This window comes from Dryas octopetala, chromosome 8 (assembly GCF_963921425.1).
Source record: "Dryas octopetala chromosome 8, drDryOcto1.1, whole genome shotgun sequence".
NCBI lineage: Eukaryota > Viridiplantae > Streptophyta > Magnoliopsida > Rosales > Rosaceae > Dryas > Dryas octopetala.
In genome coordinates, this window is record NC_141373.1 from 14,195,001 (window position 1) to 14,211,016 (window position 16,016).

Below are 16,016 nucleotides of genomic sequence, written 5' to 3' on the forward strand. Positions count from 1 at the left end.
CCACAACTGATTTGGGAATATCTCAGTACGTTGGTTATCACAATTGATTTGGACTATCAGTTCAGCTTGATTTATAAGTGTCCTGACTCGGAGTGCTTTGGGAGAAAGCATGGGTTCTGAATCCTGATGAATAATTGGACATTTGGACCCCACATTAATTTCATCTAAATTTTTTGAAAGCAAATTTTCTCACCATCTTAAATCGGATAAATTATTCTGTATAACCGATACACTAGTGGTGAGCATCACCACCCTATTAAGTTTTTGCCATGTGTCATCAGTAGTAACTATAACAAACTATATGGTTAATTATTCTAATTAATGTATTAAAATATTTTTTTTGTTAAGAGATAAAAATAATTTAAAACAAAAAAAAATAATGAAAGAACCCATAAGACTAGTAGCCTTAAATCGCAGGAACCCACCTCCTCCCCTCTTATATTTCTGGCAGCCCCTCCTCCAACGCCATCGACATCTCAACCCGGCCAAGACCCGGCCTCTAGTTGGGTTGAGGCGTCGACGACATTGGAGGAGGGGATGCCGGAAATATGAGAGGGGGAGGAGGTGGGTTCCTGAGATTAAGGCTGCTGCAGATGCATATAGAGATAATGGAGTTTCCTCCATTTCAGAATACATAGACTTCAAACCAAGAAGGTCAACGAACAGGAAGATCGAAGAACACGAAGGTCAAAGGAAGACTCTGCGTTGCTCAAAGGTACCAGAGGGAGAGGAAGAAGATGATCATGAAGGGTGTAGCTAGGTAGAAGACAACAGTAAGATTTACTGTTCACCCAAATTTAAAACCCCTCAGTCTGTGTTAAGTGACTTGAGTTCATATCAGCATATATATAAGTGACTTGAGTCCACTAACGTTAGACCAAACGGTAAAATTAGACGGAAGTGTGGCTTGGGCCACATATATTGTCTTAAATTGAATGAACTTTGTACTACAAAAAATTGAAACCCTACGAGGGGGGGGGGGATTGAAGATGGCATCAAACTTGGGAGAGTAAATTTGTAATTGACCCTTAAATAAAATACCCTTTGAATTTATGATCACTAGCATGAGGAGCAAATTTAGTCGATTTTTTTACTCAAATACCACCTGAACTAAAGGGGGTGTGCTCATGTACCACCCAAACTTTTTTTCTTGTCAATTTACCACTTGAAGTTATCAATATGTGCCAATGTGGCACCTGTCATCCATTTCTGTCAATTTTTCTGTTAACTTAAAGGGTACTATTATCAATTCATGTTATAGAATATCTTTAAAAAAAAAATAAAACTATAAACTAAAAAAAAAAAAAACAAATCTAGCCAATCCACCCTCACTCCCGATGTGAGACCCCATAAATTTTTTAAATTTTATTTGAAATTTATTATCAGATTTTGATAATTTATTTAAAGAAGTTGTGATTTTCAAAAATAGTTTGGAAGTCAAAAATAATATTTTGACCCCTTAGATAATTAATACTCACTGAGACGAATCCATATGATTTTTCGGTGATTTTTTCCGAGACCCAAGCTATTTTTAACGAATTTTACAAAAGTAATATTTAATTATACTTAAAGGCAAACTAGGAAGTTTGAAAAAAAAGTTGATGATTTAACAGAAATATAGATAACAGGTGCTACATTGACAAATATTGATAACTTTAAATGGTAAATTGGTAAAAAAAAAAAATTTGGATGATACGAGAGCAGACTTTCTATAACCCAGCTAATATTTGAGTGAAAAACCCAATTTAGTCACCTGTGCTCGTAATAATTATAAAATAGTTCGGTTCAAAGTTTCTACCTAGTCATGGGATTTTCTAATTCCTCCAAAATTGCGCAAGGGTTCAAGTTGTACTTTAGTGGGCATAGATGCGCGCTGTTCAGTTCATGCAACTTGTGTTTGCCACATGCATATATGTCTCAATATATATATAAGATTGTGCAATGTATAAAAAACATATGATTGTGCAATTGACTATCTAAATTATAGTATCATATACGCACACTATCAAAGAATAAACCTTTTCTTAATTGTTTTTTATTTCTTTTTTCTTTTTTTATGGGGACTTAATTATTTTATTTTAAAATCTGTTGGCTGGTTTTATTTATTCATTCACTGTGGGAATTGACTAGAGGATACAGTTGGAAGACAATGAATGTTCGTTACAAGTAAATTAATCTCATATCAGCATGCCTAATTATACCACCGGCCACCTGCTTATTTATAAGGTCGACAAAACCAGCAGCTAGAAAGCTAGCTAGCTGAAGAGTGAAGAGTGAAGCTCAGAAGAAGGACAAAATGAGATCCCAAAAGAATTGTCCAATCACATTAAACATTCTAGGATTTCTTTTTCTTATTCTGCAGTTTTTCTCCCTGGTTCAAGCCGATGTGCATTACTATGATTTTGTGGTAAGCTTGTACTTCCCTAGTTCAGTTCAAATCTAAATATATGCCACTACTTTTTCTTTTTCTTTTTTCTGGGTTTAATCTCTGTTATATATATACCAAATTTTCAGAAATAATTTTAATTATTAATTTGTATGCTGCTGTTGGTGTTTTAATTAGTTAAGGGAGAAGAACTTCACAAGGTTGTGTGAAACAAAGAGCATGTTGGTTGTAAACGACAGTTTTCCAGGCCCAGAGATACGAATTCACAAAGGGGATACAGTTTATGTTAATGTCCACAACCAGGGATATTATGGTCTCACTATTCATTGGTAATTTAATTTCCTCCATCTTTCTTTCTGGTGCATATATAGTTCCAGTATCCCCAAACATTCTAGGTATCTAACATATATATAAAATGATTGGTAATTCTTAGTATCAATATCAAGATCTTTTCTTTCTAGATATCTAATATATATATTAGAGATCTCATCAACTGCATGTCAATCACCAAACATTCAAACAAGATCAGTCCATCTAATCAATATTTCATTTGATAGTCTATCATCTTAACATGCTAAGTTGTATGAAAACATAATATATATGTTAAATATTTGTATAAGAATTAAGAGAACGTTTCGCTTATATAAAGGATACATGTGTAGAACCATTACATTAGTCAAATTAACAGAAACACTCACCCCCCTTTTTTAATAAATAAATTAATAAACCCGTTTTTATTATTAAATCAACCCGGTTTAATTTATAAACGAGCATCGAACAACTCGATCTTGTTTTTTTCAGTCCTTGGGTTGTAACTAACCAACTGCATGTATGTAATAAAAATATTTTATACTTTTTACGATTTTTCTCTTCTTTGAACTTGTGCTTTTTTGTAGTTGTGTATTAACATTCCACAAGTACTATGTAGAAAAAAAAAAAAAAAAAAAAAAAAAAAAAAAAACCATATAAATGGCTATGTTTTATTTATTCATTTGTTGGTAATTGTAAGTGAAGTGAGCGTTTGAACTCTCCACAAAAAATAGGAATAACCGAACCAAAATATGTTAATTTTAAACGCCTCGATCTCCTTATTTTCCTACCTATTTAATTTCCAGTTTTTCCTTATGAAAAATACACCCTAAAATTTAATTTTAAGTCAGAAAGATTGAATAACTGCTTCATTCTCTATAACAATAATAAATTACATGAAGTACGCAGTTACGCACTCTTGCTAATATATATTTTTTTTTTTTAGCTTTTTTAATTAATTAGCTTCACTTTCAGTACGTAGTACTACATATTATTGCTCGATCCAGCTAGTAGTAATGTATTTAATCCATAATTTTATTCAGAAGGGTGACATTCATAAGCATAAATGAATACTGATGAAGAACATGATGCATGGTACAGGCATGGGATAAAGCAACACAGAAATCCATGGTTTGATGGTCCTGAGTATATCACACAATGTCCAATCGCACCTGGGACTAATTTCACCTACCAAGTCCTATTTTCAGAGGAGGAAGGGACTTTCTGGTGGCATGCTCATAGTGATTGGACACGAACCAGTGTTCATGGTGCCATCGTGGTCTTGCCTGCTGTTGGAACCACATTTCCATTTCCTGAGCCTGATGAAGATGAAATCATTGTATTAGGTATGCAAAATTATTGATTATTTCCACAATTATATCATCATACACACTTACGCGCGCACACACACATATATAAAGCAAGCACTCTACTAAGTAAAAATTTTAAATTTCATAAACCATCCATATATGGTTAACTAAAATGTTCGAGTAGAAAACAATTTATTATATTTGGGTAAAATCGTAAACAACTAATTGTAAAAGTACTTAAGAAATTAAAATAATATGAAAAAGGAAAATGTTTAATCGCCTAATTAACTATTTTTCTCCTTTTATTTTCCAACTGCAATCGATTTACTAGCTAATTGATAGGGTTTACTTTTTCTTTCTCAAATTTTTTTATTAATTTTTTTGAGAGTTCAATATATGTATAAATGTCATCTATATTAAAAAAAAAAAACATATTGGAACAAATAACATCTTATCACTCATTTAGTTGCAAACCACATATATTTTCAGTTTCATTTGTGCCGACATGTCATAACAAAAAGTGGGCTGGCCCGGCCAGCTTATCTTGCTAATTTTTAATTGGGTCTTGACCGGGGTTAAATGCATAAAGGCCGGAAAAACCAAGTTTGGGGCATCTTTAGGGGCCACATGCTAACTCATTCCATATGATAACACAAAACATTGTACATTAATATTTTAATATGACCCTTATTTTACTCATGTTTTTTCGGACCAAGTCCTTTAAACAAAGAATTCATTCTATGGTACATTTATTCAGGAAAATTATAAACTTTGGGGTTGTTTGTTTTTTAAATCCAAAACGAAAAATATCCTGATCAACCCGTCCGCCTACAAAAATAGGGTGACTGACCGGTCCATTTTAATAAGCCGAGCGCTTGGCACCATCACCGAACACTCGGTACAACCCACCGAGCACTTGGTACAACCCACCGAGAGCTCGGCAAAATGTCACTATACACTCTAATATTGTCACTGTCAGACAGTAGAAATCACTATTACTGTGCGACAGTAGCTATTTAAATTACAAAAACACCCTATTTTTTTTAATAAAAAAAAAAACTCACCTTGCGTTTGGCGCCAAAAACACAGAAACAAAACATAATATAGGCTTTATTTGTATAAAGTGAACATATTCATCCTTTTAACTTTTTAGATGAATTTATTTATCATTAAATGCTACGAAATAGAATTTAGAGTAATTTACTGTAAATTTTGTTGATTTGGTACATTATACTATCAGAGGTTTTATTGAAACCAACAAATTAAATTTCATCACCTCTTTTCAAAAGTTATATTTCTTATATTTTTTTAAAGAATTTCCAAAAGTAAGAGTGTGCAGGCCTTCGATCGGTTTGGTGCATGTACAGTCCTTACGCATCCCACTTGTTGACAAATTTTAAGAACTTTATACAAAAAAAGTTATTTTTGATCTTCAGAATTTTACATTTAAAATTACAATTAATTAATCTTCAAACTAGACTGGGACCAAATTATAATTCTGCATACCACAAATTTATATGTGTTATGTATGCAGTACTAGCTACAACTTCGCTTTAATCATGCATTAATTAATTAGTAATTATCAACGAGAAATATTATATTAATTGCATTTGTTGCATGATCTCCTTGCAGCATCCTGGTACAAGGGAGATGTGCACGAACTGGTTGATATAGGTATGGAGGTTGGTAGCGACTTACCACATTCAGATGCTTACACCATAAATGGCCAGCCAGGGGATCTTGTTCCATGCTCCAATGGTATGTTCATATATACATGCACAATCCCTAATGAAATTGGGACTCATCTATATAAATGGTATTTTTATTAGACCTGAGATGCAATATATAATAATGTGGTTTTAAAAAAAATATATAGTAGGTAGTACATCTACACTATAAGAAATGTGAGCATAGCCCATCAATGATTGGTTGTTATTAAATGATGGCAATTGGGAACTTTAGTCCCTATTGCTCAATTGCCACCTATTTTTGTTAAAATCGAGGCATTTTAGTCCCTATTACTTAATTGTCACCTCATTTATAGTAACCAATGAGGATGAGTTTTGGTCACATTTTTTGTAGTGCTAACTTTAGTAATCGTATATATATAGGAGGTTTTCACTAAGAAATTCTTTAAATAAGATTATTTAAGGAATTTTTTATAAGACTCATTTTCGTTGTAATTTGATGATTGGTGCTATCTATTTTTAAAGTTTTTATTCAATGATCATTCCTTAAAAGAAATTAGAGAAATCAAGAACCATTAACTATATATTTGATTAAATGGTGACAATTTCAGTGTATGAGAAACATATATATATTATATTCTTCTATTTATTTTGTTACGATTAAATGTTTTAGTGGTTTATGATTTGTCAAATTTTTCGTAAAAACGATTTTTAAATGGAGACTTAAAAAAAGACGGTAATCAAACTACATGCAATACATACTACTAGTAACATGTATATTATTGCAGGGACGTACCGTCGTAAGGTGGAGTACGGCAAGACGTATCTTCTTCGCATAGTAAATGCAAACATGAATGCAGAACTCTTCTTCGCTGTTGCTCAACACAACCTGACCGTGGTCGCAGTGGATGGAGCTTACATAAAGCCCATAAACACAGCTTATATTGTGACAAGCCCTGGACAAACAATGGACGTCTTGCTCAAAGCAAACCAGTCTGTTGGTCAATACTACATGGCTGCTAGACAGTACTCAAGTGAGGACGATGAAGTCGTTGACTTTGACCACGCCAATGTCACTGCAATACTTGAATACACAGGCAGCAATAGTAGCTATCCAACAACAACTCCATTGTTTCCTAGTAAGCTTCCTTTTTACTTGGACTTTGCAGCAGCATTAAACTTCACGTACCAAATTAGAAGCTTGGCCAACTCGGAGCACCCTGCTCGTGTCCCATTAAATGTGACTACCAGAATGTATGTATCGGTTTCCATGAATTTGATTTACTGTGTAAATTCCACGTGTGAGGCCGAAAGCGGAGTGAAACTGGGTTCGAGCCTGAATAATGCTAGCTGGATCAACCCTGGTCTTGATGTCTTGCAAGCCTACTACAGGTAATCATTAACTCGATCCCTTCTCTTTCGCTTATAAAATATAAAGATAACTGCTCTTTGTATTTTGTATATATGATCATAATCAGCCTGTCGTGGATCTTTCTATAAATAGAGGTGACTAGAACATGTCGGGTTCCAATGTCATATAGGCGAGTCTCACCATTATTAATGAGACGATACAAAATAATCAGTTGAAATAGTACAAATAATTTTAGAAGTAATTAAATTTTCTCTCTCATTCTTTTCCCCCCTTCCATGCTAGATATAATTGGAGGTCTGCGACCTTGTCCACCTCCATTTATATTCGGTACGGGAGAGGGCAAAGCGAGAGAGAGAGAGAGAGAGAGAGAGAGAGAGAGAGAGAGAGAGAGAGAGAGAGAGCTAGGGAGGGAGGCAGGGAGGGAGAGAGAGCTAGAGATGGCATCGTCGGCAGTGAGGGAAGCTGCTGGTGATGACGTGAATAGCGACAATGAGCATGGGTGGTTGGGGTGGGGTGAATAGCTAGGCAGAGTTGCGGGTGGAGTTTTGGATTTATTTCTTTGAATTTTTTTACACAACCATATCGATCTCATGTGTGAGCGAGTACTAATTATGATTTGGATTCTAACATTACTAATATTATAATTTTGATGCAGGAACATAAGTGGATTTTATTGGACTGATTTCCCAGACCATCCGCCTTCTACTTATAACTTCACAGGGGAAACTTTCCCTGTAGAAGATGAGTTAACAGTCCAAGCCACAAAGGTGAAGGTGCTGAATTATAACGAATCAGTTGAGATTGTGTTTCAAGGGACTAATGTGTTAAAAGGCTCGGTGAACCATCCAATGCATATGCATGGATATAGCTTTTATGTGGTTGGCTATGGCTTTGGGAATTATGACAATGAAACTGACCCCAAAGGGTTTAATTTGGTTGACCCTCCTGAAGTCACTACTTTTGGAGTTCCGAAGAAGGGATGGGTAGCAATCAGATTTGTAGCAAATAATCCTGGTATGTATTTTTCCTCATTTTCATATATAAGGCAAACATGTATTAGAAAGCTAGCTAATATAAATCATGCTAAATATATACTTGAAAATTAAGACAATATTTTATTTATTTATTTTGTATGCTTTACAGCAATAAAATAAAATAAAATTATGCTGCATATGCTTTAGAGAAATCCAAGAAATCTGATGGAACATAAATATATTTTTTACTAAAATTTCTCATGAATTTTTATTCATTTATTTATTTTTGTCAGGATGAAAAATTTGGTATAGATATCTTTATCAATTGAAAAATATAATGGGATGCATCATTGGCTCATACAAAGCCTATATATGGTCATCATACGTGTGGAAGACTAATATCAATGTTTTTTTCTTGTAGGCGTGTGGTTTTGGCATTGCCATTTGGAGAGGCACTTAAGTTGGGGTATGGACACTACTTTTATAGTGAGGAATGGAGGCACTCCTGAGACTAGTATTCGCGAACCTCCAGCTTACATGCCTCCATGTGATGTTGCACTTAAATCTCGTACCCAAAATTCTGGTGCATTTATGAGAAAGAAAATGGAGTAGACATAATCCTATCAATTAAGGGGCTTTTACATATATTTCAAAAAGAGTGCAAATTTGCTCACCACCTCTAAAAGTGGTGAGCATAACTACTTTATTTATAGGGTGACATGTGTCCTCTAAATTAACTCTTGTTAACAATTTTGAATTAATAAATTATGATATAATAATGAGGTGAGAGAAATCTCTTTCTTCCAAAACTCTCATGCCTTTCTCAATTCTCACACTCTCTCCCCTTTATTTTATTTTCCTAATTTTGCTTCTTATTTTTTTTTTCTTCTCTTTTATTCTTGTATGCACTTTTTTCTTTACATTGCACTCTTTTGTCACATTACCCTATTACACCCATTTTTTATTTATTCATCCTGCACTATATATCTTTTATCACACATTTGAAAGAAATTTCCAGAATTTTTTATACTCATTATTTCAATTGAAGACCTCTTTTGAGCATGCAACAATTGAAGACCTGATTTTTAATCTAAAACAATCGAAGACCTCATTTTTATACTTATTATTCCAGAATTTATTTTAAGCTAATTGTTCATTCAAAATTATAACACAATAAATTGTTTTGGTATGCTTTAAATTATTAATTTTGAATGAAAAAACTACATGAGGTCTCCATAGGGTTCTTACATGAAGCCCAATATATCATAATTTTACAAAACACACAATACTACCGACCCAAAAATATTGTTGTTGCAATGCAACACAACTATGCTAAAGTTAACATATCGGAAATCATGTGTAAAGGATATTTACAACTTTTCTCTTCAAACACTGCATCAAATTGAGCCTGGAAAATTTAACTGACGAGAGATGATCCTTGAGTTGTTGGTTGAGTGCTTGTAAAGACATAGGGTGTCAAAGAAGAAATAAAAGAAAAGATTTACTCAGAAAAAAAATAAAAATAAAAATAAAGAGGAGAGAGAGCGTGAGAATTGAAAAAGGTAAGTAAGTTTTAGAAGAAAGTGATTTTCTTTCACCTCATTATTATATCAGAATTTATTAATTCAAAATTATTAACTAGAGTTAGTTTAGAGGACACATGTCACCCTATAAATAAAGTGGTGATGCTCACCACTTTTAGAGGTGGTGAGCAAATTTGCACTCTTTCAAAATCATAGGTTGTTATTAGATTTAGCTCAAGTCTTCTTTATATATTTTCTTAGTAATTTAGGTAGGTTTGACCTTTTTTTTATTTAATTATCTTATTTAGGTTCAGACGTGTTAGTTTAAATTTTATATGCCCATTTTGCTCTAAGGGAATCAAATAAAAATCCCTAATTTAATGCATACTTCACTACAAATATGGATTTTATTGAGTATATATTTGTATTGCTTAAATGCTGGCACACTTGCATTTGTCAAAATTCTAAACATGATAGCAGTCAAATAAACCTATTGTCTAGGTAGAAAGAGCAAAATGCAAAAAACTAAGAACACATGCATGATGCATGCATGCTTACAAATATATAGCCAATTATGTAATCTTATTACATCACACGTACCTAATGTCTTACAAACATTTTTGTCATACTCAACAAACACAATTTTCATTAACAGAAGACAAATACCAACTTGTCCAGCTGCTTGAACACAAATTATCTACATAATACGGTGCAAACAACGCTACACAGTTGGACAGCCTCTGCCATTTTATTCTTCAACAAAACACCCTCTCAAAATACCAGAACACCAACCTATTAAAAACAACATATATCATGCCATAGGTTCGAAAATAAACCCTAACCCTAATTTACTCGGACGACGTCATTCCATCAATTTGAACAGCCACAACAGTGAGAGGTTTCTTCATCTCACAGGAAAGCTTCAACACCTCGCTCAGATCAACCGGGTTCGCCACGTCTTGAACCCAATTGAAATGGTGCACCAACTTAGCCACCCAAAGGCTTACTGTCACAAGCCCCAGGTTCTTACCAGGACAAACCCTACGACCCGCCCCAAATGGTGCAAGCCTAAGGTCCCCTCCCCTAACGTCCACGTCAGCACCGCCCTCACTCTTCAAGAACCTCTCTGGCTTGAACACCAGGGGCTCTTCCCACAAGTTTGGGTCGTGGGTTATGGCCCACATGTTGACCATGGTTGTGGTGTTTGCAGGGACCACCATGCCGTTGCTGAGCTGGACATCCGACGTTGACATCCGGGCCCACGATAGAAGAGGCCCGGGCGGGTGTACACGTAGAGTCTCTTTGACCACGGCTTGAAGATAGGGTAAGTTAGCCACGTCAGCATCTGTGAGAACCTTGTTGCCCACAACAAGTTCAAGCTCTCGGCGAAGCTTGGCTTGCACATCCGAGTTCAAAATTAACTCGGCCATTACCCACTCAGTCAGAAGTGCAATTGTATCAGTACCGCGGAATATCATTTCCTGCATGCCACAAAACATAGCTTATTGAATAAAATTAGTATATAAAAATAGTGAAATAAACACAACTGACAATGTTATACAGTCAAAAACTTTTTACAAAGTTTTTCTTCCAAACCTAGCATGCATGGCAAGCTAATATTATTGAGAGGATCAACATGTATTATTAATTTCAAATGTGCTGATATGGTGTTTAATTAGAAAAGAAAGTAATTCAGATAAAGTACGATGGTGGATCAACATGTATTATGGAGGGATCAATATATTGCCCCATAAAGCTAATTTTTCCTAATAAGTTTAGGTTATTGTTTCTAATTCTCTTTATATATTTTTTTAAGAGATGAAACAAAAATATTTGATAAAATGTTCCAAACAAAAAAATTGTTAATTAAGTTAAGGTCATGAGTCTTCTTCATCATGCCCCCACACGCAAGATTGGAAGATTTTTTTCTTTAAAAAGAAAAAAAAGTAAGGACACGTTCATATAATAATTTGATTTAGTGTTGCTTGTAAAGTTGTAAGGATGAAAATGTTTTAGGTGACCAGTGTTTAACTAAGAAAAGTATACAAACCCATAAGACGGCAACCATGTCATCCAGTTGAAGCTTCTCCTCTCCATCGAAAGAAAGCAAGACATCAACGAAATCGGAGTTCTCAGAGACCCTTTTGGATTTGCCAACTCTGTGTTCTTCAATAATTTCCCGAACCAATTTTCTAACACGAGCAACAAGAGCCGAGCATCGTTTGTTAATACGAAAAGGGTCGTAAAAGTTGGCAAGCCATGGAAGATAATCGGACCAGTTGAAAGCCCCCAAAAGCTCAAACCCTTCCCTAACAATGTCATGCAACTCTGCAGCCTCATCCGCATTGTCGTATGAAACATCGTACCTTTTGCCGAACACTGTCCCCATTATGTTGTTGAGAGCTGCAGCTTGAAGATGTTTTCTCAAAACGACCACTCCATGAAGGGTTTGCTCTTTTTCAATAGACTCCAACATGGTGACACAATCGAGGTGTCGTTTGGCTTCGTGTGCGGCAATGCGTTTTGGTGTGAATAGGTGAGTGGAGGCAATCTTTCTTAGGAGCCGCCAGTAGGGACCGTTCGGGGCAAAGCCAATGGCTCGGCTGAACATGAGCAACTTAGCAGATTGCTTAATAGGGCGGTTGGCAAAGTGGGTTGAGATCAAAATTTCTCGAGCAATGTTGGGGTCAGAAGTGACCACAGCTGGGGTTGAGCCCAAGCTGAAAGCCATGAGTTTCGTGGCGGCTCGACTGGAAGCCATGCAAGCCAAGGAACGATGAGCGAGGCCGTGGCTCAAGCTGAATAAGCTGCCGAAGATGGGGAGGCCTCGGGGTCCGGGTATGGGGACCCGACCCATTTGGTTCCTTCCATTTTTCCAAGCTATGCCTCCGCTGGAGAAAGCCCAGGTTAAGAGGCTGACAGAGAGAAATGATATAAATATGGCCAGACAAACAAAGCCATATGCATCAAGAATGTTTTGGCTTCTTCCCACATGTACGATAGCTTCTTCAAGTGTGAAAACCCACCAGCTTGGGTGCATTGTGGTTGGGATTGACTCCATTCTCAGTGTGTGAGATCAGCGAGAGGGAGAGAAATATGACAAAATATTGAAAGACTAGACTGCCGTCGGATGACTTGGTAATTAAGAGAGGAGGGGGAAGTTTGGTTTAAATAGTTGCGCATGGCTTTTGAAATTGGCAAAGTAGAAATATCTTGTAATAAAAAATTAATGGTATCATTGGTATGTACTAGATCACATTCTCGTGTTATATCTATATATGACTAGCTAGATTAATTGCTAGATTAATTACTAGACATAACTGAATCTCACCTTCCTTAATAGTGTGGTGCAATCATATGATTAATGTAAGGCTAGCTAGCTATGAAGCCTATGATAGAGGATAAAGATCGATTAATTGTGAGCCACATAACCAAGGGACAAACCAAAGCTTTCTAGGGAAATCTATTTTAAAATAAAATTTTGAGCAATCATGCATGAAAACTTTTCATCAAGTATTGTGCTTCGAAATTTTCGAGATGCCAATTATATGTGACTTATTGAGGACCATCTAGAAACGACAATTCCTAGCTAGCTCCGATCCATGTATCAATGTTATTTATTTGGACTCGTCATTTATTAATAAAGTAATGTTGCATACTTGCATGGACCACGCATCGTTATATATACTACAGAGATGATGTGGGTGAGTTTTATGTCTATTTATAATGTGGTACTTAATATGGTATAGGAATGGTGTCTAATTAAATAGTCTTGAGCATATATAGTTAGTAATATGGGACAGAAAAAATATGTAGAAATTAAGTACGCGTATTATTCGGAATATCTGCTATCAAAGTATAGTGAAAATTCGGCTATTATATAATATAATAAAATTTAAAATTTTAATCTTTTTTCAAAAGTACACAAATAGTACATGGAAAATACGGTATAATACATAATAGAGAAAATTACAGATTTGGTCTACTTATTTTATAGCTAGATCAATCTTGGTCCATGATCTTTTTTAAGTTCTGTTTTGATCTACTAATTGTTTCACTTGTTTAATAAATTAAGGTCCAGTTCAAAAATTTCAGTTTTGGGGTTTATGATTTAAAAATCCTTTAATTGAGTTGTGTTTTCTTCGATTATAATTGAAGTATAAGTTGTATTTCATCATTTTTTTAATCATAGAAACCAATTTGAAGTATTAAAATCAAAGATAATTGAAGTTAGGTGGAGTTTGAAAAATCTAAAATTTTTCTGGAAAAAATTGGCTGTCTTGGATACCCTACTTTGGAGTTAATTATCTTGAATTTTAGAACTCCAATTTGAATGATCTTTATATGGTTGTAAAGAAGAGATGCATAGTTTTAAAATAAGTATATGTTGATGAATTTTGGTACGTAAGATTTGATAGGATAAAATGTAGGCTAAATTTGAGAAAACAAATATGGACTTTTATTGAACAATTAGTGGACCAAAACATAACTTAAAAAAGATCGTGAACCAAAATTGAACTAACTATAAAATAAGTAGACTAAATATGTAATTTCCTCATACAGAAATAATAGGTGTTTAATATGGAAATGATACACGTATTTTCTATATTTTTCAAATATCAGGGAAAAGAAATTTAAAAAAAAAAAAAAAAACATACGTGCGCGCGCATATTATACGCAAATTTACTAATTATAATTTTGAGTAATACAAGATGTATCACATTTTCATACAACTTTAATATCACCTCAATCTCTATTAGAGAACTGACCGATATCATTGTGGTACGTATAACTGTAGAACAACTGGGCAGTTTTATTTAATAGTTTTATGCTTATTAATAAGCTAAGTTTTTCAATTGTGTTATGTACATTTAATTACGCACCTGAAATACAAATGTTTAAATTGGAACTTGTAATTCCAGCGGTTGACAGTATTTACCTCCACGTACAAAACCAAATTAGTTCGGATCTCATCTCCATTAATCCTCTTTGGCCTTCCTTAATAGTTCAAGAGTGGGATACAATCAACTAGAGTTTTCATTATTCATGAGTCACACATTATTAAAATGCACCGAAACTCCGAAAAGTTTTCTTAGCCACCCTATAAGATTGAGTCTAAATATGAACAGATAAAACACTGTGGTATTAGTTCGAATCCAAAATTTGAAAACTAGTTTCCATGTTTTATCATTAATTTTAGTACAAAAATGGCAACTTGACGTACCACTATGTTGGTCGACGTATACATTTTATGCACTCGAATCCCAAGGGCGCCAAAGTATTATAATAGTATGTTCACAATTAACTTTATACCATTAATCAAGCAAGGTGGAAACGCAGATAATTAAGAATTAAACCCTTCATCAAACTGAGTAATTTCCTTGTAACTTGTGGCCTAGATTGATGCACGTACGTGTATCCAGGGTTTGATTAAGTTTAGGCCCAAAATGAACTGAGGTCGTTCCTAGGAGGACGTTATTCCGGGTTCAAATCTCTATCTTCCCCATTCCCCATGTAATGACTCTTCTATCCATAATTGACCGAAGTGAAGTTTCATTTCTCTCCCATTAGATAATAGCAACTTGGGGGTGCCATCATTTTCTAAACTTTTCGGGTTAGTTGAAATGGTAAAAGGGATTGAAATAATAAGTTAAGATTAAAATATATTTAAAGTTCGATCCCCCTTAATGTAATAAAAAAAAAAGTTCAAACTCACTTCCAATTTCATTTATTTCTAATAAATAAAATACAAACATATCTATATATATATTCATAATTTCATAAATAAATATAGTAAATCTAGTATTATAAAACACACTTGTAGTTTAAAAACATGCAATCATACACTTGTAGTTTAATTTAGGTTCCAATCAAGTCCAAATGCATAATTTTTTTATAATAATTGGAAGGTATTTTTGTCATTAAATTTATCTCTAAATTACTTGCTGAGAGACATAAAATAATGAAAATACACTTTCATTCCACGAATTTATTAACAAATTATTAGCGATTTGTACTTGATTTCAACTTAAATTAAACTACAAGTGATACGATTGCACGCTTTTAAAGTACAAGAATGCAAGAAATTAACTAAAAAATATGTTTTAACCTTGTTGTCTCTTTACAAGGCCCAACCACTAATATTCCGTTTAAGTAGGCTTTTGCAAATAAAATCATAAAGACACGCACGCTACCCAAATTTCGAAGTGTAAGAGCTAGGCAACTTGGTTTTTGTTAATCATGTTTAAAAAGAGGAAGCTGTATTGTGTTTTACACTTTTACCAAGGAATGTAGATTTTATAGGCATCACCCACCCACCCACCACACTTTCCGGCCCCCCACGGTGTCGTCTTGGTCACCACCCACATTTCAAAGGCCAACTTAATTGTCATCATCTATGCCTCTGTGGGTAGGACTTACTCTTAAACAATTCACCACATTTCCATGTCACACT

At 34.4% G+C, this 16,016-nt stretch overlaps 1 protein-coding gene and 1 pseudogene across 1 annotated transcript; one reads left to right on the top strand and one right to left on the bottom strand.

Annotated features, from left to right (window-relative positions):
* Nucleotides 1–2,296: 2,296 nt before the first annotated feature.
* LOC147277457 (laccase-15-like) lies at nucleotides 2,297–8,651 on the top strand. The gene is made up of 7 exons (XM_086253508.1): nucleotides 2,297–2,407; nucleotides 2,564–2,715; nucleotides 3,797–4,041; nucleotides 5,638–5,763; nucleotides 6,482–7,085; nucleotides 7,721–8,079; nucleotides 8,461–8,651. The coding sequence occupies exons 1-7, from the start codon at nucleotides 2,297–2,299 to the stop codon at nucleotides 8,649–8,651; spliced, it is 1,788 nt and encodes a 595-aa protein (XP_086109634.1).
* A 1,759-nt stretch (nucleotides 8,652–10,410) lies between these two features.
* Nucleotides 10,411–12,623, bottom strand: LOC147277458 (cytochrome P450 78A7 pseudogene; annotated as a pseudogene).
* Nucleotides 12,624–16,016: the final 3,393 nt, after the last annotated feature.